Source organism: Chenopodium quinoa, unplaced genomic scaffold (assembly GCF_001683475.1).
Source record: "Chenopodium quinoa cultivar QQ74 unplaced genomic scaffold, ASM168347v1, whole genome shotgun sequence".
Classification (NCBI taxonomy): Eukaryota; Viridiplantae; Streptophyta; class Magnoliopsida; order Caryophyllales; family Amaranthaceae; genus Chenopodium; species Chenopodium quinoa.
This window is the reverse complement of record NW_018743616.1, coordinates 2978952-3004488: the sequence shown is the minus strand read 5'-3', so window position 1 is coordinate 3004488 and position 25537 is coordinate 2978952. Positions and strand designations below refer to the sequence as shown.

At 38.2% G+C, this 25537-nt stretch overlaps 1 protein-coding gene and 1 pseudogene across 1 annotated transcript; one reads left to right on the top strand and one right to left on the bottom strand.

Moving 5' to 3' along the window:
* The first annotated feature begins 9715 nt into the window (after positions 1-9715).
* LOC110683066 lies at positions 9716-13670 on the top strand (annotated as a pseudogene).
* Positions 13671-18151: 4481 nt separating this feature from the next.
* Positions 18152-24346, bottom strand: LOC110683065 (mycophenolic acid acyl-glucuronide esterase, mitochondrial-like). The gene is made up of 8 exons (XM_021859413.1): positions 24172-24346; positions 23548-23666; positions 23285-23367; positions 22503-22624; positions 21571-21738; positions 21264-21357; positions 18628-18829; positions 18152-18513 (listed from the first exon to the last, which is right to left on the bottom strand). The coding sequence occupies exons 1-7, from the start codon at positions 24185-24187 to the stop codon at positions 18628-18630; spliced, it is 804 nt and encodes a 267-aa protein (XP_021715105.1). The 5' UTR covers positions 24188-24346; the 3' UTR covers positions 18152-18513.
* Between the last annotated feature and the right edge of the window lie 1191 nt (positions 24347-25537).

The following is a 25537-nucleotide window of genomic DNA, read 5'->3' as shown; positions in this document are numbered from 1 at the left end:
CACATTCAAGTCAGGTGATTGTGCTGATTGGTAAATGAGTTGAATGTTAAACCCATTTGCTTGACATGCAGCTAGAATTCCTCATCCTTTGGAAATCTAACGAGGCCTAGCATTGTCCCATTGAATAAAAATGTCCTTAAACAGATGACGAGGACACTGACTTTGTATTGCTTGTATTACTTTGTTGAGTAGCATTGCCCTGATTGCCTCCTTGTTCACATTTTGAGTTGCCTTAATTTCCACAGCTCTTTTTTCTCTGTTTTTGGTTTTTTTTCAGAAATGTTTACAAAGGGAAAGATTCCATACTTTCCATCATGAATGAAGCACATTTCCATGGGTGTCAAAAATTGGTTTGCCAATCATTTCCATGAACATCCCTTTTATGTTGAATCGTTTTGAGTGTTGGCACCTATATGGGTTAGGTTCATTTGGCAGCAAATAGAACCTCCTTGTTTCTGGGTTCAAGTAGAACCACTTTTCATCAATATGTATTAATTGCTGCATATCCTAGAACTTTGGGTTTGCATTTTGTTCAGCAGGCAGAAGATGACTTAAAACCCATTCCAGTCTTGCTATCTTATGGTTAGATGTCAGGGCTGGGTGATTGGTACGGTGCTTGTATGTGTTCTAAGCCTCCCTTTTTTCTTTAACTTGTGAATTGTCACATGTGAACTTTTGAAAGCAGCAGCATAGCTTCTCTCTGTTGTCCTTTTGTACAAAGGGACTGACTGTAGGAACTCATTGGAATACTCTATTGGTTTGGGTCCAGTTTTGCCTAACTTCTTGCTTCTGACATCTATCACATTCCCATCAGCCATTTGCCTCTTTATATATTTGAATAATCTTTGTATTGATGACATGTGAACATGAAATTTTCTTGCTTGCTGTGACAAAAACCCTCTTGGCATATTCTCACAATCCATTTTTACTAGAATTGCATCAACAATCTGTCTTTTTTGCATAACAATAAGTTGTTTTCTACTTTTTGGTTGTTGCAATGCATATTCATGTACAACATTTTAAACAACGTTTTCACCTTCTTCCATGCTGCTTGAATCACTTTCTTCCATGTAATCTTCATCCATTAGCAATTGGTCTATATCAAAAAAATCCTCATCGAAAAAATCTGCCATGTTTTATGTCTGAAGTGTTGTTTTTTTGCAGATTTGATTAATAGTGATGAAGAGGGGGTTGCTGTTTATTTTTTTGGAAGTACTCAAGCTGAATCAGACTATAGATAAGAAGATGAAGGATGCTGCTTCTAACCAAGAACTAATTAGTTACAGGGGGGTAGTTTTTTAAGAAGTTAATTGATGATGTTTATGCTGAAAATTAGTGCTAACTTTTGTGAAGAAAACATGCTGTAATTTGGTTAGGGTAGAGCATTTGGTTTGTATGATGTTTTTGAACAATGAATTCTGGTTGCAGGTATTTATACCCTTCCTTGAATGAAAAATTCAAGTGGAGGGAAAAATTGGATATCCAAAAAGGTGAAAAGTTTTAAAAGTTAGTGAAATTTTAGGAGGGAAAATGAAATCCTACTAAAATTCAGTTTCTCTCTCCTCTTTTCTAAAAAACCGGGTCCCCCTTTCCCTCCTTTTTAATGAGTTAATCACATGCCATTTTTTCAATTATTCTCCTTAAATACCCCTTAAAAGTTTTGCCTAAGAGTCCGTGCTACCCCCCTTTGTTGCAAATAAATGTTAACGGAGGAAGTATGAGTGTTGAGGTACAGTGAGAGACCCTGCCATTTAAAAAAAAAAACCATATGTTTACATTCTAGTATATAACTAAAGTATATTTACATGTCTGATTTAACTTATAAAAACACAACATTAAAGTCTTAATCCTAATACATGAACCAAGATTTCTTCTTCGGTTATTCGTTATTGATTTCCTCCCTTCATTTTGATAAGGATTTTTATATTAGCACTATTTAAGTTTGAATAATCACTATTTGTCAAAAACTCAGAATCACACTTGATCAGTGTAATTGGTTTTTTTTAATAGAAATTGTTCTTTGATTTAGTTCAATAACTAGATTAGTACCTGCGTGATGCACAGTGGTGATAAGTAAGTTTTCCATATTTTTATTTCTTTTGTTGATAACTTTTTAAAATAACTTGCTCACTTATTTATTTAAATAAAAAAGTCCGAGTCGGCACGCGTGTCGACACAGACACGCGTGGGACACGTGTCTGACACACAGAAAACCGTGCATCAAAATCAAAATCGTGTCAGACACGTGTCCCACGCGTGCCCGTGTCCGACACGCGTGCTGACTCGGACACGTCTGCTAGGTGGCGTGTCCGTGCATCCCAGCTTGTATATACATCATTTTCTTTAATTTTTGCATGTCTATAGGTTTAGTCCCTATATAAGAGAGTTTGAACCGGTTGATTGGTAAATTGTCAATTTTTAGGTTGAATGTCTATAAAACCATTAAAAAAAAAAGTTCTTGAAAAAAATACTTGTATTTTCTTCAGTACTTGAAACCTCCCAAAAACCCTCTTTCCATTTCCATCAAACAATTGTTAACCAACCACCAGTCGTCGTCATCGCCGCTGCCGCCGGATATTCAAACTTTTTCAGTAATCAAACTCAATCATTCGCTAGGTATATAATCGTTGTCTAATACTCTTTCATTTCTAGACTCTTTTGAATTCAAATTCAATTTCTTTCAGTATTATCAATTTTTCCAGTCATTATGATTTATTATGTGCTGAATTTACAATATTCTACTCAATTATATTTGCTCAATTTTTTTAATTTCATTGGGTGTTTAAAGATGTAGTTCGTTGAATGGTTTTTTTTTTTTAATTAATTTGTTGTTTTAATAGAGGTACTAATTTATACTGCTGTTTTAAAATAGGAAGTTTCGAATGAAATTTGAAGTACAAAAATTATGATTTGAACTACTCCGTATGGCAATGCTGCTGTTGTTGGTATTTGATATAATGTATATTTGTTGTTATTGGATGATAATTTTATAATTAGTGAAGTTTATAATATTTCATTCTACCACTAACAACTTCTTCAAGCTTTCAATCAGTGGCGGACCCACATGTAGTCATTGTGGGTCCCAAAGTGAGCTTAAAACAAAAACTATTTTGCAAATTGGCTGCCCTGGTTTTTTTTTTTTTAAACAATTTAATTTATAAAATGCTGTCTGGGACAACGTTTTACCTATTGACTTTTTTTTTTTTTTTTTTTTGAGTTTCTTATTTTATGATTTTTTAAAAAAAAAAAAATCAAAAACACATAAGACGATATCTGAGATAGCGTTTTATGTAAAAAATTTTTGTTGCACATAAAACGCTGTCTAAGACAGCGGTTTATGTATAATTTTTTTTGTACATAAGACAACGTTTTTCTGCTGGAATGCAACACCAGCAGCCAGCAGACTTTCTTCTCTAATATCTGCCCCATTTCTTCCCCCAACACACCACCCCTAGCCTTCAATAAGCCACCACCCTCAACCACCACCCCCACCACCAACCCCTACCGTCAACCACCATCAACCACCACCTGCCGCCACTTCCGACCACCCTTATGCACTTCAAGACATTCTAACCACCCCCAACAACACTACAACCACCTCCACCACTAGCCCCAACCTTACCACCACCGTCGACCACCACTAACCACCACCAACAGCACTACAACCACCATGAACCACCACATTAACCACCACGGGCCATTGCTTCTACCCTGTTTCTCATTATGGAGCCCAAATGTCTGCTGTTTGATATATATCGGCCTAGAAGGATCTATTTTGACTAACATAAGTCCGATATGGACAAATAAGGAAATTAAACTTCAAACGACACAGTGTCATTCAAAAAACATTTATTATATTAATAATGTAAGTGTTTTATATATCTACAACAAATAAAACAGATAATACTATCCCGACTCATTTATTCGGGGTAACGGTTTTGTATCCTGTATGTCGTCCCTCCGTCTGACACGACGCCGCTTGTAATGAGTAATGGTGGTGAATGGGTCTTGGGGCGGTGGGGGAGTCTTCTTACTGGACGATGGATCCTCATGGGTACCAGCGGACGCAGTACTGTGGATGATGTAATCCTCTGCGTCTCTAGGTGACGTAGGATCACCTCCACCGCTGCTCTAGCCGAGCTCGAACTGTGAATGGACGGAGTGGCCATCATGAGTGTCTCGCTGGTGGAGGAGATAGCCGTGACCATATCTATGTAAGGTAGCGACGCCCATATCTTGTACCCGCTCGACCTGGGCTCTAGTGGGTCCGTCTGCAACGGCGACTGATAGTGCATCAACCATCGCCACCATATCCGCCGTCTGCAGTAATCATCGATTAGTTAGTTGTATGATATAGAAATTTAAAAATTGAGGACAATAAGTAGAATAAAAGAAGCTCACATATCCGCTAATGAAGTCATATGCTGGATGGTAATGTGTGGATGGTGGTGTGTAGGTTGGGTTGATGAAACGTCGTGTAATACGCCTGTACCACACCATGTACGGATCGTGAGGATCCATAACGCCCTGCATCGGATCACCTCCAACGACGAACTCCAACCGTTGCTGCCATAGCTCAAGGAAACGCCAATGCTCCAGTGACCAGTTTGTCTCCCCCTTTCCTCGACGGTCAATGCCGTGAAGGCGTACACTAGTGTCAGACTGCTGGGGGATAGGCTGGCGTAGTCCAAACTGTCTCATGACTCGGTTGGGTAGGTGACTCTCCACAACCTCCATAGGGGGACCCTGGCACGCCACTCTGCCTGATGATCCAGCAAATGTGCAGGCATGACATCTACCAAGTCAGGTACATACGGATCCCATGTCATCTATAATAACACAGCAACAGTAATATCATGAATAGGTTAGTCCACAGACAGTATACACAGTACATAAATGTTTATAAGATCCTCGGTGAGTCGGTCTAGGGTGTCTCGGTAGTACGGAAGACCCCTCACCGCATGCACATGTGTGAGTCTGGGGACCACCCACCTATGGCAACAAATTGTTTTAGTTTGTCATCCATCAAAATGAAACCGTATGGGGGCAAAAAAGAATGAAAAATGTTACAAACCTGCAACCGTACGCCTCATCAGGTGTAGGGAGCGGTGGAGCAATGTACGCCTGGTACTGCTTGTCCCGGTCCTGCTGCCCCCGACGATGTACAGCCTACATGGATGTGCTCCTAGGCCCATAACTGTAATACCAAAATACAAAATTATGTTAAGTATAACGTAAGTCATTACCAAACTAGCTTGTGGATAATTAGGTGGGTTACCTGAAGCACAATCAGAGGTCCTCCGATCTCGACTGAACCACGGTGGGAGGCTCTACACAAGTGGCGATACAACGTTGCCAAACAGGCACTACCCCAGCTGTATCCACGGATATGGTGCCAGTCGTGGTCTAACAGCTGTAGGTTAATAAGCTGGATATGGCTCCCGCTCTTGTTGCCAAACAACACGCCCGATATGAGCAGGAACAAGTATGCTCGAGCGTGTCTCTGAACCGTGGCGTCATTAGCGTCCGCAGGCAGTGCACGAAAAGTGTCGTGTATCCAGCCGGTCCTCAACCCGGAGCCCCTGATGTCGTCGGGACCCGGCTGAACCCCGAGAACCCGGGCTACCAAACCAGTGGGATCGACTAATGCATGTCCTGTCACCGCAGTCCCATGTATGGGAAGGCGTGTGAGTATCGCGACATCCCGCAACGTAACGGTCGCCTCCCCTACAGGTAGGTGGAAGGAGTGCGTCTCTTGTCTCCATCTCTCCACTAGCGCAGTGACAAGCGCTCGATCACCTCTCTGAACGCCATCCGATGAATACCACCAAAGCCAGCATACTCGACGTACGCAATAATACGTGGATCGACAACCTAGTCGGCCATAACCCTAGTAGTGTAGTGCCTGCAAACCAGCATCTTCGCTACATCGACCTGAAAAATGATTGTACGTCCGTAATTAATATTAGATAGTACATCAATGTATCAAACAAAAGTACATGAAATAATGGATGAAATATTATTGTCTGGTCCCATATGTTGACGCTCCGATGTTTGTCCTGTAGTGTTAAGGTCAACAGGTCCGAGTGTTCCTATCTTCTCCGTCCATTATATCTGTTCATTGGAAACGTTATATACCAAATACCAACACAATTACTGGATTAGCAATTAAAAATAAGCTGGACGAGTTAAAGGCAAAGACAGAAAATTTCAAACAACATCTAAAGTAGAAAATAGAAATGATTCAAATGTTACAAATGTTACGAACTTTAGAAAATCTGGTACAAAATAATTCTACTTTCGACTACTATAACAAATAACAAATACAAACTTAGGTCCTATGTCGGTCTAGATGGACACGTTGTCCGGTTGTGACGACCCTACTGGTGACAGCGGCTGCATTTGCTCGGGGGTCGTTTAGTCTCATCCATTTCATTGCGTATGCGCTTTGACCTTGGCCACCCTTTTCCACGTACCATGCTGCCTTCAGGAATGAGTTTGGGCTGATGTACTGCGTTCAGGTTGTCTCGCAGGGGATAGGCCAGAATTGTGGTTTGTTGCATGTACACGTTCTCAACTAAAGGTTAACAGTATGTTTATGGCCTCCTTTACTACCAAGTCGCTCTCCCCTTTCTGTTGTAACTCGGTAAATATGCAATCGGCGGCTATACGCATCCACTCTGTGATATCTGGCTTTTGCGGTGTTCTTCTCCAGAATGGCAGTGACCTTGGGGGGTATGCAAGTCCCTCTTCAGACCTAGCCTCAGAAGACTCTCTTCTCAAAGTGAAATACCTGTTAATTCTGTAGAAAGTTAACTCGACAAGGGACATGATCGGTAGAAACCGAGCTCCCTTCGACACATTGTTAAATGTTTCAGAGAAGTTTGTAGTATATATCCCATATTTGCGACCAGCGTCGTGAAAGAGAGACCACATAGTGAACGGGACTTGAACAATATACTTCATGGCCTTAGTACATGCCTCACCGATGAAACACAGATCAGCTTGAAGTTTTCTTTCCTGCCTTTGGTACGCCGTAGCCTTGAACATATCTCTCATTTCGTTGCTTTGCACGTGTGTCTTCAAGTTAGAAGATATGTGGCGAACACAAAACCTGTGATAGGCTCGCGACTCAGTGAATCCAACGTTAGGATCATTCATTGCTGCAATGATCCCAGGATGTCGATCAATATAACACAGAGGCCATCTCGTTGCGTGACATGAACCCGAATGCAGCCCAGGAACCAAGACCAGCTGGAAGTGTTTTCCCCTTCCACCACCGCAAATGCTAGCGGAAATACTTGGAAGCTTGCATCCACACTTGTAGAAACCAACAATGTTCCTTTGTACTTCCCGTAAAAGTGCGTCCCATCGATACAGATAACAGGCATACAATGTTTAAAACCGTCGATACAAGGACCGAAGGCCCAAAACACTCGTTCAAACACTTCCATGTTGCTGTAATATACATTGTCCACCAGAGCTTTGTGTTTCCTTACGACACACGTTCCCGGGTTTGACTGTTAGAGTGCTTGCATGAAGTGCGGAAGTCTGCCGCAAGAACTCTCCCAATCCCCAAATATTTCCTCTCCTTGGCATACCATGCTCTTTGATACGGAACATCAAAATGAAATTTCTTGGAGATGAGTTCCTGTATGAATTCAACTTTTAAGGACGGATCTTTCCGCACAAAGGACTTCACATACTCTGATATCATGGACGAATCCAAGTGCGGGTGATCAATAGATAGTACTTCAGTGACACAGTTCTCCCGGTGCGGGCCTTTATACGTGACTAGGGTAAAGCCATGCGAGTGCTCACTTGATTTGGTACCCCGAAGCATCCAACCACATTTCTTCTTGCACTGCAAATGAAGGACACTCTCATTCGATGTCACTGCGGTGTAGAATTGATTTCTCTGTATGGAATACATCTTCACCATTTCTTGAAGCATTTTCTTACTTTCAAAATACATTCCCTTCTCAAATTCTCCCTCGGGAACAAACGATGTATGGCTACCCGATTCGGCCCAATTCAATACCGATCAACTTCATAGTTCTCGTTTACCCGACTGAACCAAGGTACGGGAGTTCTAACCAGGAGCTCGCCAACTTCCATGTGTGCAAGTTCAATATCCATGCTCTGAAGTCCATCTTCCTCCTCTCCACTCTCGGCCTCATCATTTGTATACACATCATACATAGACAATTCGTTATTCACAATAGTTTCAAGATGATTTGGCACAAGTTGAGACGGCGATGCTTGAACATCATCTTGCATAGGCGAATAACTATGCAATTGCACCAGTGAAGGTGAAGGTGTTTGATGTCGAAGGCCCAGCTCGGCCGGTCATTGCCACATATGCCCCCCATGTACAGGTGAAGCTATATGAGAACTAAACGGCATGTGAAATTGATTGTCGTGCAGCATTCGACTGAAAGATCCCATCCCATATTCAGTTGATGGAATGTCGTGTGAGGGCACTTGGAAGGGCTCTGCGTTGTAACCGGAAATATATGTAGATTATTGTTCTGGCCGAGTACTTTGTTGGGTACATATAGGCACCATTTCTATATTTATCTCAGTGGGAACACCCTTCATTGCAACAATGCTCCTCAAAGCTTTGAAATGTTTATTCGTAGAAATAGGTAACACTAACCCCATTGTCGGTCTCAAACCTCATTTTAATGTTTAGTTCAACATTCCTTGGGTTTGAACCAATACTACTATGAACCTCGTTCATCAAATCATTGAAAGTCATGTTCGGTTCAAGTGTTAGTGGTTCCATATTTCCTCCACTATACTCGACACGGGGTCCATCGAATAAAATTTCACCTCCCCATCGACATAACAAAACTACATTTTGTGCAGTCATATTCTACATAACAACCAAAACACATTACACTTAAAGGCACTAAATCATCCCTAAATCGCCATAGTTAAACAACAATATACATGCTTTTCAAATTAACACAGCTTAGAAGCCCTAAATCAACATTAATAAACAACGATGTAGGTTATCACAATCACTCAAAAACCAACGATTATCAACCATTATCAACAATTATCAACAATTATCTACACTAACAATTCAACAATACCAACAATTATGAACACTAACAATTCAACATAATCAACAATAACAATTCAACATTATCAACAATAACAATTCAACATTATCAACACTAACAATTCAACATTATTAAGATTTTAACTACAATTCATAAACAAAAAAACCATTAAAAATACCCTAGATTTTAAAAAACAAAGAAAGAGAGGGCAGTACCAAAATCGGGGTGATGTGAGGCTACTAGGGGCTGTCGGCGGCCGGTGGTTGGCAGGCGGTGGTTGGGGGGATTTGGGTTGCTTGATAGAGCTTGAGTGAGAGAGAGATTGGTTTAGGGGATTGTAATGAGGGAATGTGAGGAAGAACAGGGGAATGAGAGGAAGAAAACGCTGCTTTTGTTCAAAATGCTGACTGAGGCAGCGTTTCATTAAACGTTTTATCTTATTTTAATTAATTTTTTTTTTCACAATTCCAACTTATCAGGTTACGAATTTTTTTTTTAAAAAAAAGTCAAAAGGTAAAATGCTGTTTGGGACAATGTTTTACAAATTGAATTTTTTTTATAAAAAAAACCAGGGCATAAAACGCTATCCGAGGCAGCGTTTTACCCTGAAAACTTAGTTTGGTAAATTGTTTTTGCCACGCAACCAATTTGCAAAATTCTTTTCTAATAAGACTCACTTTGGGAAAAATCCCCCGGGACACACTATTTTTTTTTTTTTTAAATTTTTTTTTTTTTATTCTTGATGTTATTTTCTTTTTTCCCCTTTAGATCTATTTCACGGAGCCTCCCAGGCCCAGTACTCCTCCCTCTCTCTCTCCTCCATTGAAGCGTACTCGAACTTCTCCATTGAAGGGGCTTATGAGCTTTCTCTCCTCCATTGAAGCAGTCTCTAAGGCTAGATGCTTCTTTTTCTTTAATCATCTAATATTAATTTTGACAATCTAGTGTTAATCGTGTATTTAATTGTCAATATATACTCAACTTAGGGTTCTTCGAAGTTGGATAATTGAACTATTGGTTATAGATACTCGAAGAATTTAACGTAATTCTTGGAGTCTAGTTTGATAATTGAGTCAATTTTGGTTGCTAATGTGTAATGTGTTGCAGGAGGGTGGTTTCAGTGGTGGTGCGGGGGGGGGGGGGTGGCTGTCGGGGCTCGGCTGGGGAGTGGTGGGGAATTGTTTAATTAATTTGCATGTTCAGTGAGGAAAATTAATTTGCAACATGTTTATTGAACTTGAAATTGCTATTATTTTCGGCTTTGTTGAATTTGGATTTCTTTTCAAATTGATGTTCATTAATTCTGTTTTTGATTGTATGATATTTTTGTGATAGTTGGATTAATAGAAATGTTATGTATTTCCTTCGGCCCAAAATTAAAGGAATTGTATTGAAATAACAAGCTTTTACATCTTTATCATGGTGCAAAGTAGTTTTCTTGTTGGTTATCATTGTGGGAAATTTGGATAAGTTAAACATTTAGATTGATTTATCTAATTCAACCTTTAACTTCAATTTCAGAATGAAAAGAAAAATAACACGAGATATTTCAAGTTTTTTTCCTAAAAAAGTGCCTACTCTAAACCTCCTCCTCCACAAAATGATACTCCTCCACAAAATGATCTACCTATTAATCAAAAGTATTTTTTTTGTTCATTATGCAAGCTTTGACTATTTTTTGAAATTATATGCGGTAGATGGACGATGATGGGACAACCTATTAATCAAATCCCGGATCCGCCACCGCAATGTCAAAAAAAAAAAAATTAAAAAAAAATGATAATTTATTGGATTTCTTGAGAGTTTCAGATTTTTTCAACCTGTGATACTGTGAAAGGTTCCACAATCTACAATAATAATTTCAATTTCTCATTTCCGATGATTGGGTGAAAAGGGGCAGTTAGTTTCAAAGACATAACTAGGCTTATTTATTTAGAATTTTGAAGTTTTTTCTTTATGAAATATTGAAGATTGTAGATTTTATTAGAAGGTCCTGTGCATCACCTGGGCTTAAAACTAGTTACAGTTAGAAAAGGGTTTATATATTAGTCTTATTGTAGTTTAATAAATAAGTTTGGTTTGTTGTTATCGTGAATCTATTTACTATCAATGTTAATTTGACTTAAGACTCTAACAAACATTGGTATGGCATTTGGGTACTTCATTTCAGACCAAACTAATGCAATATATTATAAAGTGGCACACTTTGACTGTTTTACAATTACGGCATACCTTGTGGGCTGTTGTGGCCAAGTCTGACATGACACTTTAATAGAGTCTGGGTAACATAAATAACAATTAGCTTCAGTTACTTATATTCTATTCCTTATTTTATTTTATTTTTTTATTGTGCTTCATGGTGGGTTATGAGTGCAAAGAAGGATTGTTTGGCCTAGAGAATCCTGGTGTGTTAAGATATTGTGGAGCAAAAAAACTACAATGACATTGTGAAAATGTGAAATCTAACTTGTCTGAGGTTTGCAATTATATAAACTTCAAACACTTTAAATTGAGGCAAAGAGCTGAGTTATGAGTGTGAAGTGTTCCTTCTTCATGTTATGGCTTGAATGGCCTTATTGTTTATAAAGAATCTTGGTGTTTTTATCTGTTATATTGCTGAATTATTTTAATTTTTCAAGGTGAACTCCTCCCAATACTACTTTAAAATAGTAACACACTCCCAAAAAGATATGTGTCATATAAATTGGAATCGGGGAGGGGGAGATAACAGAGAAGGCGAGGGAGGAGGATACGGGGTGAGGGTGGCTATGAGGGAGGAGAGAGAAAATGGGATGTCATAGTTGTAAGATAGGAGAGAGAAGGGGTTAGGTTAGAGAGAGGAGAGAGAGAGAGGGTTGCTATGGCCGGGGATGGGGGAGGATTCAGGGTAAATCACAAAACACGTTCCTAAAAAGGAAACGAGTCAACTGAAAAGAAATTTCCCAAAAAAGAATACATGTCAACTAATTTAGAATGGAGGAAGTAACTTTTATTTGATGTATAGTGAGACTCGGAACTTTGGGTTACATTCATGCTCTCTGTAAATAGTTCATAATAAGTACTTAGTAGAAGGTCCTCTTTGCTAAGATTCCTTTGTTTTCCTATCTATTCAGGGATCTGCATTTTGACAATAGGCAATATCTTTGTCTGATTCCTAGCCCTAGTTGACATTCATGCTCTCCATATGTTGGTCCACAACAAAAACTTCAAAGAAACTCTTCTGCCATGCTAAGGAAATTGTCCTTTTCTCTCTCGACAAGGATCCACTATCATATTGTTGCATCCGAAAGTTGAGTTATGTAAATGTGTATATGAAATGGAAAAAGAATCGCAGCTATGACTCAATTGAAACAATTTATAGAAGCCCAGAATTGAAGCCATTGATATCTCTTAAAAATTGCATTGCCGAAGCTCCTAGTGGCTGCATTCCAATCTCAGATGTATCTAAAAGGGGTTTAGTATTGGATGTGCCCATCAAAGTTGTGAAGTTTTTGAGGCAGGATCCTTCTGTGTTTGAAGAGTTCGTGGGGCCTCAATACAATTTGCCATGGTTTAGATTGACCCCAAAAGCAATGGAGATTGATGTGGAAGAGAAGGCGATTTATAAAGATTATAAATCGGATTTGCAACTTAGGCTGACGAAGTTGATACTAATGACTAGAGAGCAGAGGTTGCCAATGAGGATAATTCAAGGAGTTCAGTGGTATTTAGGTCTGCCTGATAATTTTCTGAAAAATCCTGATATAAATCTTGATAGTTCTTTTAGGTTTGTGGAAATGGAAAATGGGGATAGAGGATTAGCCATAGAGGGTGAAGAAAAGATGATGTCCATTTTGCAGAAAAATGCTGTACAGAGAGGGCTGAGCAATGGGGGATGGATGGAACCAATACCATTCCCGCTTTTTCCCTCTGGAGGTTTGAGATTGAAGAAAAAGATTTCGGCTTGGTTGGATGAGTTTCAGAAGCTACCTTATGTGTCTCCATATGAGGACTTTTCACATTTGAGTCCAGATAGTGATATTAGCAGAAAAGAGAGTTGTGGGTGTTTTGCGTGAATTACTCTGCCTCTTTGTAGAAAATGCTGCTCCAAGGAAAAAACTTCTGTGTCTCAAAAAGTTTCTGAGCTTGCCGTAAAAGTTTCACAAGGCATTTGAGCGACACCCACATATGTTTTACCTTTCCATGAAGGCCCATACCTGCACAGCAATCCTGAAAGAGGCTTATGAAGATGAGGCTGCTATAGAGAGGCATCCCTTGTTTACCGTGAGAAAGAAATACATAGAGCTGATGAATGATTCTGATAGGATCCTAAAACAACGGAGGTCAAATACTCACTTTGCCTATTGAGAAGTTGCTTATTCACAGTCTGCCTCAGATTTAAATTCAGGATGCAATGTTGAAGATTGTATAGTAGTGGAGAAGTGCTCCTTTTAAGTACATGTTAGCAACAACTTGCAGCAAGATAGAGGTCTGTATATCTTTCAATCATTGGCTGATGTTACAAAATATTGGAATTGTTTTATAATATTAAAATGTTGTATAAAGTCATTCAGAGATTAAGAATGAAATCTATCCCTGAGCCCATTCTGCTTTTCCCTACATTCTCCAGTCCAAGTAAGAGCTTCATGATATTGTCATATGGCTTATGTTATGTTCTTTTTCTACCTCTTGCTCCTTACTTTTGATGAATTAAACCATGGAGGTTTTTGACTGTCAAGCTTTTATTCACTGCGATCATCTGCATCCACCTCAAGTACTTATTCTTTATTTAATCCCTTATTCGTGCAGTTATTTGAGTAATTTTTATTCTTATACTTGTTTGAGTGGTACCTTTTTTTTTTTTTTGACAATAAAAGAAAATTTTAATTAGCAAGGTTAAATTTTACAAACAAATCCAATATTAGAAAGATGATAAAAACACCTATAGGATCCATCTTCCTACCTTCTAGAAAAGGTGAAAGAAAGAAAACCTTCATATGCCAGTGTCTTTCAGAGACTTCAGAAACCAAAGTAGTTTACTTGCCATTAAAATTTTACTTATTCCTCACATGAATTGCTTTGTTCAGGCTAACACCGAGGGGTTAAGAACCGCTGATGTTTCAGTATGTTCATCACTGCTGGCTACTAGCTTGTGCAACTTTGGCCTCCACAAAAGACCTTATTTATAGGAAATGTACAGGGGCTAAAGGGGCCTTATTTGAGCGGCTCTGATATTTATAAGCAGCTAAGCACTTGTGCACCAAGTGCTTGTGCCTACTCAACTTTCTTTTTGGAAATGGAAGCAAGTGCTTGACAACATTTTATGTAGGTGCTTGTAAACTGCTCACAAACTTCGAGGAATTAAATCTCTGTGCTAATTTGGAGAATATACTACTCTTGTTTCAGGTTTGAGTTTTGATTTGTATGTTCTGCTCCTTTTGAGTTCAACTGCTAGATGAAGTTGCAATGTTAACCCACATTACTGGCACTATGTTTCTAATTGCAAGTGGTTTTTCTAGGTTTCAGGAGGACTATAGGAGTGTCCTTGGGATGTTGTTTGACGAGACTTCTTCCTATTGAAAGGCGCTTTTGATCAGTGTGTTGCTGGTGTGAAATAGTCTTGATGATTGTTGGGTGTGCATTAGATGGACTTTAATGCTGGTGATTGATCTGGTAACATAACATCAGATAATAGGTCAGTGTACACGAAGCTAAGTGTCGTACTTATGGAAATCATCAAATTACTCTGTTGTGCAATCTTGGCACTCCGATTAGCTGTGCATTCCAGCATCAGGGTGAGGTTGTGACATAATATCTGCATATGATCTATGTTCTACGACTTTTATGCGGACTAGAATTTTCATAACCATACCCGCCTAAAAATCTTATACCCATCCCCGCCCCACCACCCGTGGTGGGTACAATATCCATATCCATACTCGCCCCGTCGGGTACAAGATAGGATCCATCCCCATCCCACCACCCACTTAGATATCTATACCCACCCCAAAACTGTCCCAAACCCACTGCCATGATGCCGTATATATCACATTAATGACAATTATATCACACTATCACTACTAAGTATGCCACCACCCACTTGGACTCTTATTGTTTAGGCGGATTGGGGCTTAGGGGGTTTTAAGGTTCATAAATTCTAAACTATTCTAAAGGAAATATGAGGCGGGAATGGGGCGGGTCTACTCTAAAATCCATACCCGCCCCATCACCCATGGCGGGTACACATTTTATACGACTCATCCCCGCCCCATCACCCGCCAAACCTCCCTCCATCCCCACCCCACTGGGATGGGTCTCCCATTTAACCCGATCCGATGTCATCCCTAGTCCCGGGAAATGGAAATTGTGGATATTTTGGGGGTGAGAGAAGTTTTTGAAACATGAAAAGTACTTGGGATTGCCGACAATCATTGGGAAATCGAAGAAAGCCATTTTTGCCACAATAAAAGAGAGAATCTGGTGGAAAATCCAAGGGTGGAAAGAAAAGCTCTTATCTAGGCCCAGGAAAGAAATCTTGATCAAGGCGGTAGCTCAGGCGATTCCAACTTATATGATGAGTATCTTTAAAATCCCTGAGACTTTAATTGATGAGATTCATGCCTTATTGGCTCGGTTTTGGTGGGGGTCAACAGAGACTTCTAGGAAAATGCATTGGCACAGTTGGGATTCATTGAGTAAGCCAAAGTCGATGAGGGGTTTGGGTTTTCGAGACCTTAAGGTTTTTAACCAAGCTCTCTTGGCAAAACAAATGTGGAGATTTTACAACCACCCGAACCCTTTGCTTCATGCCATCCTTAAAGCTCAATATATACTTCAAAAACAGTTCAATTTTGGAGGCTTTTCGAGGATATGACCCAAGGTACTCTTGGAGGAGTTTGTGGGGTTCCAAGGCGTTGCTATTAGATGTTCTAAATTGGAGGGTTGGAAATGGAAGGGATATTCGGGTTTGGCTTGACTCATGGATTCCTGGGAATGTGATACCCACTCATGACATCAATTTTGACCCAGAGCTCCGTGTTGCTGATTTAATAGACCATCATTGCAGTGAATGGATACAGGAAATACTGCAATAGTTATTCCCAGAGGAGGTATGTGACTGCATTCAACAAATCCCCTTATCTCTAAATTTGCCAAATGATTCCAAGTACTGGTGGCCATCCAACATGGCGAGTTCACTGTATGAACTGCCTACTGGCTTGGAAAGTTGGGGCCTGACCAGATGAGAAATAGTGCATGTAGTGCAAATAATCAAGTTTGGCGAATTATTTGGGGTCTAGGTGGTCTGCCTAAATTGTCTCACTTTGTATGGAATGCCTGTAAAGGTAGTCTGGCACTAAAATAGGAGCTGTTCAGAAGGCTTATTGCCACTGATGGGCTATGTGGTGGGTGTGGCATGGAGGAGGAATCAATCATTCATGCCTTTTTCGAATGTATTGAAGTACAGCAGGTGTGGGTAGTAAATGACCTCGCTACAATTATTGAACACTTCCTCATCAAGCTCCTTGCTGACAGGTTGCTCTGGATAGTTGAGAAGACTGACAAAGGGGTGCTCAGGAAAGTTCTGACTATTGTGTAGGCTGTCTGGTTCTGCAGAAATAAGAGAGTGCATGATAGCTCCTCTTTTGATATTGGTTTAACTGCTGCTGGCTGTCTAGGAATGGTGCATGATTACAATGTATATGCTGCCAAGGTCTTCAAACCGACTGCCTATACTGCTAATGCTACTGTGAGTAAATGGGTTCGCCCTCCATATGGCACTATCAAACTTAATGTTGATGCACATATTGGACTTGGGGCTGCTGGGGGCTGGGGAGTGGTTGCGAGGGACTGTGATGGTGTTGTTCTCTGGGCTGCTGCCAAGAAACTCCCTACATACTGGCATGTTGAATCTGCTGAAGCAGCTGCTGTTCGTTATGGCTGCCAGGTTGCTCTGCGATTGGGTATTACTAATGTGTGGGTTGAAATTGACTCTGTGAATGTGGTTAGCGACCATGCGACAGGCCAAGAATGTAAGCTCTCCTATTTGTTTGATTTATGATGATATTGATCGGCTTGGTAAATCTTTTCATGTGATTAAATTTTTCTCATGTACGTAAAGCAGGAAATACAGTTTCCCGTCTAGTTGCAAGATGGGACACTCGTAATTGTGATGAACTTATTTGTATTGGCAACATTCCACAATGAATTTTATCCTTGGCGGAAATTGATTTAATATAATCCTTCTAACAAAAAAAGTACTTCATATTGGGTTTCATTTGTAGGGATTTGAGATTTGTTAAGAAATACCTGTCAAAAAAAAAAAAAGATTTGTTAATAAATATTCCCTCCTTCTCATAATACAAAGCCTGTTTTCCTTTTTGGGTAAACCAACTTACAATGTCTATGTTTTATTTAAAGGTTGTACTTTTTGACATTATTACCCTCTTTTTGATGAGTTGCCATTTTTTTTTTTTTTGTACTTTTGACATCAATTTCTAACAGTTTCTCTCTCTATCTCTTCAACTATTCTCAATTACTTTTTCTTTCTCTCCATCTCTCTTTAACCGCACATGCACATATGTACTTCTAATCATTAGTTTAAAAGAATTTACAACTTTCTTCATTTCCGCGAAAAAAACCCGAATATGTTTTGTATTGTGAGACGGAGAGAGTAGGACAAATAAATAAATAAAAAATACGAAAAAGAAACTTACACCAAGGAGTAAGGAGTAATTAGATTTAGATTCTTTGATTAGATGACACTTTTTATAACAATCATCAAATACTCCTATACAAGGTAAAGCATCAACTGCAACATTATAGAGGAGGTTATAGGTATCTCATTCATAATTATTCCCGTAGTTCTTACTAATTCATTAACCTATCAACTCAATCTCAAATGTCAAAAAGGATATGAACATTTGAAGTCATACTTTGATACTCCATTACTCCGTATGATGAAATCAGTTTTAGCCGTTCTTGTTGCTTCGTACTTCATACTGGACAAACATTTGCAAATGAACGGCACACAATTTAAAGCATATTCTCATTGGCAAGCAAGGAGACATTGCCTTCATCATGAGACCATGACAACTTCCAAGTTAGGGTAAACTACAAAGTGTAGGCGAGTTTCCAAAATGTGAAGAAAATTATGGAGGACCATTTATTAAAACTACAATTTCCCCAAAAGCTCCCACACTAAAGCCTAGATGGTTGTTATGTGCTATCATAGATTTTGGCAACAAAAGTATACCATAAAGCGCTGTTGGGAGCAGCTAATATAAACTGTTCGACAATTTTAAACTTTTTGGGTGAATGTACATTGTACACAACATTGAGCAATTATCGTGAATATCAAGACCATAGCTCTTAACAAAAAGATCTTGAGCTATTTGCATATATTAAAAACCCCTGATCCTTGATCCAGGAATTCTGTAAGAACAAATAGTCTGCTGATGTAAACCTGTCAACGAAAAGTGCAAGAACCCAAGTAAGGCAACCATTTCAGAGCTCGAGACTCAAATATACAAACAAAAAATTGCTAGCCATTTGAGAGAAAATAATAAGCACAGCATACTTAGCCAGAGGTTTCTTTGTCTTGATGCATGCATGACTTAATGAAGTCAATGACGACTGGGACTAGTTCATCTTGGTGTTCAGTGAAAGAATGATTTGCCCCTTCAATAATGTGCAATTTGTGGTTTGGCATTATCTTAGAGAACTCATATGCATCCTCAACGGGAATGATTTCATCAGCTGTTCCATGAACAGTCAACACCCTGGAAAAATAGAATCAGAGAGAAGTCATTAGGAAATTGAAATAACAGTACTTTTAAGATAAACAATAATCTATACTTCTATACTTAAAAACACAAACCACAAATACATTCATATGCCACATATAATCACAAATCACTCATATGCCACATGTCACCTCCCTTAATCTTTCCTTTTTTTTTATCTTATTGTTTCTATAATATGCAAAGAAAATTCAGATGGACCAATGGTAAGAGGTACTATTTGAAGGAACCAATATCATACAAGTCCCAAGTTCAGATCTCCATGTCCCTAAAATGCAGTTCTGTAAGTTGATACAATGTAAGTGGAATACAAAGGCTAAAATGTAGGTGACAGAGGAGGTAGTTGAAAAATACTTTGGATAGAGGTAGTTGAAAAATACTTTAGTCAAAATTACAAATGAGACCATGAATGCTGCTGAATACAAAATAAACCTACAGTTCTTCAAAAGTGTCCCATAAAATCATTACAGGTGACAGGCATGGATTTCTATATTTATGAAAGTCCCAGCTCTTAAAGATATTGTCAGACCTAAGCATGACATGCAGGTAAGTCTGAATAATAATTCTGCCATAGATGAGATCAATCAATATTGCTAAGGAATGTTGTATATGCTCCAGAGGTGATGTGCTGATGGTTCTTAAATAATGAAAACCATAAAATACTTAATGGTTCGGTTAATCCAACAAATGGCAAGCAGGTTTTTTCCTAAGTACAAGTGTTTATTTCATGTAAACTATTTCAACTGCAGACATATATATTCAAGGCTAGATCAATGAGCAGTTTATAAGCAAGAACTAGTAAGAGAAGGATGCACAGCTCAAAACCACTAATATTGAATCCCATATGATTAAATAAAAGCTCCATTTAATCCATTCTCCCTCTGCCTAAACAGAGGAACAAGTCCAGCATGGATGAAACAGGGAGAGATGAATCTACAAAGTCCACCTCATACTTGATCCTAAGCCAATCAGATTACTCTCATGCTTGGAATAACTTTTAGTATAGATCTCTGGTCTCCACTTTGACTTTGTTGAAGAACAATAGACTTATAGACCCTTGCCAATCAAAAGTCAATTTCAAAACTATAAAGCCATATGTAAGAGTTTCAATGAACAGGTCACCTGTTAACCCCATTTTTCTTCAAGTATTTCCAGATCTTGTAATCTCTAGATGGTATTGTACGAAATTACCAGAATACCATACAATACTAATAACATTACCCTAAAGCCTAGAACAAGCTGCCATCTAGGAAGGGCGAGAAGGGCCAAATGTAAGCAGCCTTACCCATACAACAGCAAAAAGGCTCTCAGCTTTATCCCTACATTTACAAAAAGGCAGTTTCTGGAAAAGAAGGGGAGGGAGGTGAAGGGGAGGGAAGGGGAAGGAAGAATAATGAGTTTTCCTTCCAAATCTTTCCATTGTTGGAGGGATCATTTTCTTAGAATTTAATCCCTCCATTTCTCTCCCCTCCAATTCCCGTCATGCCTAATTTGCTATCCAAATGAAAGATACTCCCTCCCTTCATTTCCCTTCCCTTTTTTTCCCTCCATTTCCTTCAATCCAAACACACTCTAAAAGGCAATTCACTGGCATACAACTTTGTTCACCTTATAGAAACATTTCACTTAGTCCATCCACACTAATAGTAACCCAAACTGGAGACCCTTCCATTGACGTTGAAAGTGGACAGATTTTATCCTATTACATGTATAGTGAATGTACACAAAATCACTGCGTTCAAAATGCCAATTTGGCAGTAACAACAGCAACTATAACTTGGGAGCAGAGAGCAGCACGACGACCGCACGACCTTAATTCGGTGCACTCCAAACCACAAATTGTGATGTTAGCTGCAAACCATGACATGGATGATGCGGAAGACATGATATTCGACCAGAGACAGAGGTGCACTCCACACCACAAAATATGGTGCTGGGTGCAGCGAGTAACAAATGATATAGGACAGCTGAGACTCCGCCAAAGACAGAGAATCTTCATTATATTAATAGTTCCCCCCTTTTCTCATTTTTTTGGATTCCTCCCTTTATATCCCCTTGACCCCTCCATAAGATATGACGTGAAGGCAATAAGTTTTAACTCTTTAAGTAGTGAGAAAAGAGAAGAAATCAATCATGAGTAGATCCAGTAATAAGAAAGTGTAACAATAAAATTGGGACGAACACAAAAGGAAAATGTGACAATTAAAATAGAATAAAAAGAGTAAGTAAATATCTTCAACAAGTCAACATGAAAATAAAGCATTTGTCTTAATGTTATAGTGTGGCGAGAACAATGCATTTATAATAAGAACAAGGAAAAAAGAAATTCTTATTATTAAAAACAAAAATCAAATACAAGGTTTCTTTTTCAATTTTTTTAATAGGGTTGAGAAAGTAATATTCTACTTCAAACCTGCAATTTTTGTCAATCTTAAGGGCTGCCTCATGCATATCTGTATTCAAGCGCTCCATCAAACTTTCCTTGGTCACACGATACAATACATTTCCTAAAAGATACCAAAGCATTGTCAAGGCAATGTCATCAAGGACTTCAATTTTGACAATTGAAACAAGTATCAAGAGGGGGAGCAAATCCAAGCAATATACACGCAGAAAAGAGAGCCTAGAGCAAAATCAATCTTCACACATCTTTACATATTAGATGGTATTGGGGAAAAGTAGACCTAAATGAGACAATGTTTTGGTTATTGGATTGATACCTGTATTTTGACACTCCACATCCATGTATCCATTCTTTTCAATAGTCTCCATGAAGTCTTCACCCAAACGTTCTGCTATGCCTTTCTTTAAGTCATAACGCCCAGACAGATTGACAACCGTGCGGATATCATGATACTTTGAAGCATATAGTAAGACAACATCACCTCCTGTAAGAGCATGCTTTCAGCAAACTTATCTCAACAATACAAAGCAGTGATGTATTAATACATTCCCTTGAGTTTTACACAAATCCAGGTAACCTGATTGCTTATGCTAGAAATCTAGTAAACTTCAAATCTCAAACATTTCCCTAATGCTATTCAGCAAAAGCATTACAAATAGATAGAATAAAAGCAAAGTCAACACACTCCAGAGGACAGGGCCAAACACATGGTAAAATTATGCTTGTTTGAATTCTTCTTTGGTCTAAAACTCTAAATGTAGGCTGTAAAGTTAGTGAAGCTTAGTTTTTATGCAACGCACAACCCATATGTTTATGATTTCATTATTGCAATGTATGCCATAAGTTGTTTCATAAGTCATAACAACATAAATCTTCGCTAAAGTTAATATATTTGCAGCTTTAGAAACCAGAGTATAAATCATTTTTATCCAAAAAAACTAGCATTTTCCTGATATTTTTACCTGTATTGGATTTCTCTTCCAAAGGCAGCATCTCAATGTGAAAAAAAGACCAAAACCCCATGTTTTAGGCTTGTCTTTGGTAGAAGAAAGATTGGAAAGAAGAATGAATTAGATAATAAGTTCAGCAGAAGACTAGCTATATAGGCTGATAGTCAGGGAAATTATGTCAATTGTAGAATGTTGATTTGCTAGAGAAGAAAAATAATTTAAATTCATCAAAAGAATCCAAATTTGTTCTTTAACTGATCCTAAGAGATAATTTTTGTTTTTAAAAATAGGAACTAACCTTTACTATGGCCTACAATTGCACTCACACTACGGTTCACCCCATTGAAATGCTTGACAACAGCACGTATATCTTCCACCTCTTTCATGTAGTTTCCGTAGGCAAATGTACCATCGCTTTCTCTGAATAGCACAGGCAAGCAAGATTGAAGATTGTGCTAAAAAGAAATAATGTACAAAGTAATTGGGACTTAGGATTGCATTAAACATAAGGGATATTCCACCTGTCAATTATAAAACATAAATTGAAGAGAATATATGTAAGACAACACAGACAATGAAGTGCCAACAGAGGGGGAAGGCAGGAAGCTCCCACTCTTTCATCAAGAAAATTAACCTTCTCCCTATGCCAGACAAAAGGGTAAGCCGGTAAGGTAACCTTTTAGCGATGCCAAACAAAAACATTAAACCAGAAAAATGTAGATGTATATTGTTTTTTATAGTACCTGTAAATATAAAAGGCTGCAAGCACCATATAAAGAGATGCTTGTAAAAAATAACATTGCCAAAACTTAAAATCTATTTTAAATTCTATTCTTGCATGATAGACAATTCAACCATACAGTACTCCGTAACATTTAGAAGGAAGAAATACAGGGGTTTTTTTTTCTTTTCTTTAAGTTGTCCCTATATTGTTGAATTGTCTATACAGTCTGCCCTATTGAAGATTTTGTTTTCACACCGTGCTCCTCCACTCTGACGTCTTTGAAGATAGCAAGCATAGACTAGATGTAAATCACTAAGAACTTTGACAAAACTGACAAACCATCAATCACAACATACCCATTTCCAGAAAAATCAAACCGATAGGCACTTATTCCTTCCTTCTCCAATGCACCAGAGATGTTTACCATGTTTTTGTTCTCCTGCACACAAGTACCATAGGATCCAATTCAACAACAATGTATGACTCAAATTGATCAAATATCATTTCTACCAAAATCAGTTATATGAAGTTGCTGCTGGAAAACTTTCAATTAGAATACTAGATAATTTAACTAAATCTACCCGTCGTTACAACATTATATACATTGTGTTTTACGAACCTTACGACCCGTGAACCCGTGGCAGAGGATCACAACCTCTTTGGACCCTGTATCATGTAACAGCCCAACCAGCTTTTCGCTTTGATCATTGATTACGAATAATTTTTGTAGCTCGTTAGCTGAAAGAACATGATATTCTCTGAGTTATAATCAATCAAATTAAGGAAACCTCTCAACTTTAATTTTCTCTTCTACGATAACACCATTGTTTCTAAAATTAAACCAAAAATCCATATTAACTCCACATTTTTTTTTAATAATAGGCTTCAATTACATTACTGAAAATTAAACAAATGAAATTTAAACCCAACAAAATACATAATTAGAGCTTATATTAAATCAAAACCTAGAACTAGAAGCACAGTAATCACAATTATATCATAGGATAAAGCCATAAACAAAACTAATAAAAAATTACAAAAATAGATAAAAACCCGATTAATTTTTTATTACTATAATTAATTTTGCAGGAAATTCAATCAAAAGTATATAAAAGTTAGTAGGTATTTCACACAGCAAATCAATTCAACTTGGATTAAAATTGTTTATATTATGAAAAAGAAGAGAAGATTAAAATTGAATTATCTGAAGATGAATACTAAGCAAGAAAAGAGGAAGAAAGACCTGGGTTAAGCGACATTGTTGGAGTTCGAATGGATCGACGATTGAATGAAGGAGGAAATCGAAGTTTATGATGAAGATGAAGTGGGTATTTCTTTGAAGGATATGCTGTTTCTGGGAATGTTGTATGATTGGTGAGCGTACAGTGTCCAAATTATGCAATAATCTCGTCATTTTTTTTTAATCTTACGAATAACGTTAATTAAAAAAAAAATTGTGCTTTTTTTCCTAGGGAGCAATGGAGCATAACTGCACACAACATGGTACTTCCGGACAATCTGGTCAGAGGTGTCAAAATCACATCCGACCCGACCCGATTTAAAACCGATTCGAAAAATATCCGATTCAAATTTGGTCTCGCGTGGAAATATTAATTTAGCATGACTCAACTTTAAAAATTGACCCGACCCAACCCGACCCGACCTGATCTTCTGAGACCTGATCCGATCATTCGAATTGACACCTCTAGGTGTACAATGATCTATCCATCTCATAATACGGAGTAATTGCAATACTTTTCTTTTACATCTGTTTTATAAACACTTCGTTAATTGGTAGAAGATTCTATTCTCTTCGTCCCTAAACGTTCTTCCCATTTGTTATTTTGACACTATTCATAACTGTTGAGGCAAATATTGTTCTTTGCCAACAAGTCAAATACCTTATCTTGTTTTAGAGTATTAGGGGGCTGTCCCTCGAGTTATTGGTTTCAAAGAATTGATAACCTCGCTAAACGTAACAAAATAAACAATAAAGAAGCTTCCCAAAGAAATTAAATAAGTTAGATTGCTTAAATAAACGAGTAGATAAACATATGACAAAAGATACAAATGCTCTCCATTAATTAAAGAATAAAGTCAAGTCTACAATTGTACAAGTTGAAAGAAAGGTTACCTCCATGTTCATATAAAAGACAATTGGTTTTCAATACATGCTAAGGAAAACTACACTATCGTTTGGCTACTAAGCCAAGATAAAACTAAGAAAACTAAGAAGAAAGCTTAAAAAAAATGAAATGCTTGTTGTTGATTGATTTGTTAATGTCTTCATACGGTTTCCTTACCTTTATTTATAAACAAATTAGAGCAGTTGTGGCTTACTCCAATAATTGTTTTGCTGTTACTCTTGTTGGCGCTAACTCTCTTTGAAATCGAATTGTCTTCTTTTAATTTGTCTCCAAACTGGTCCTTTCTTCATATTGGGCCTTTGATTAAATCCAGCCCACCTTTAATTGCTACCATCGAATGACCCAAGTACTTCACCATAATTCTAGAGTTTATTTAACTCGGATAATGGGTCAAAGTCAAGAAAAGTCAGAAATTTAATTTTTGGGTGTAACAATTGTTGGAATAAAGAGAGTAAAAGTCAT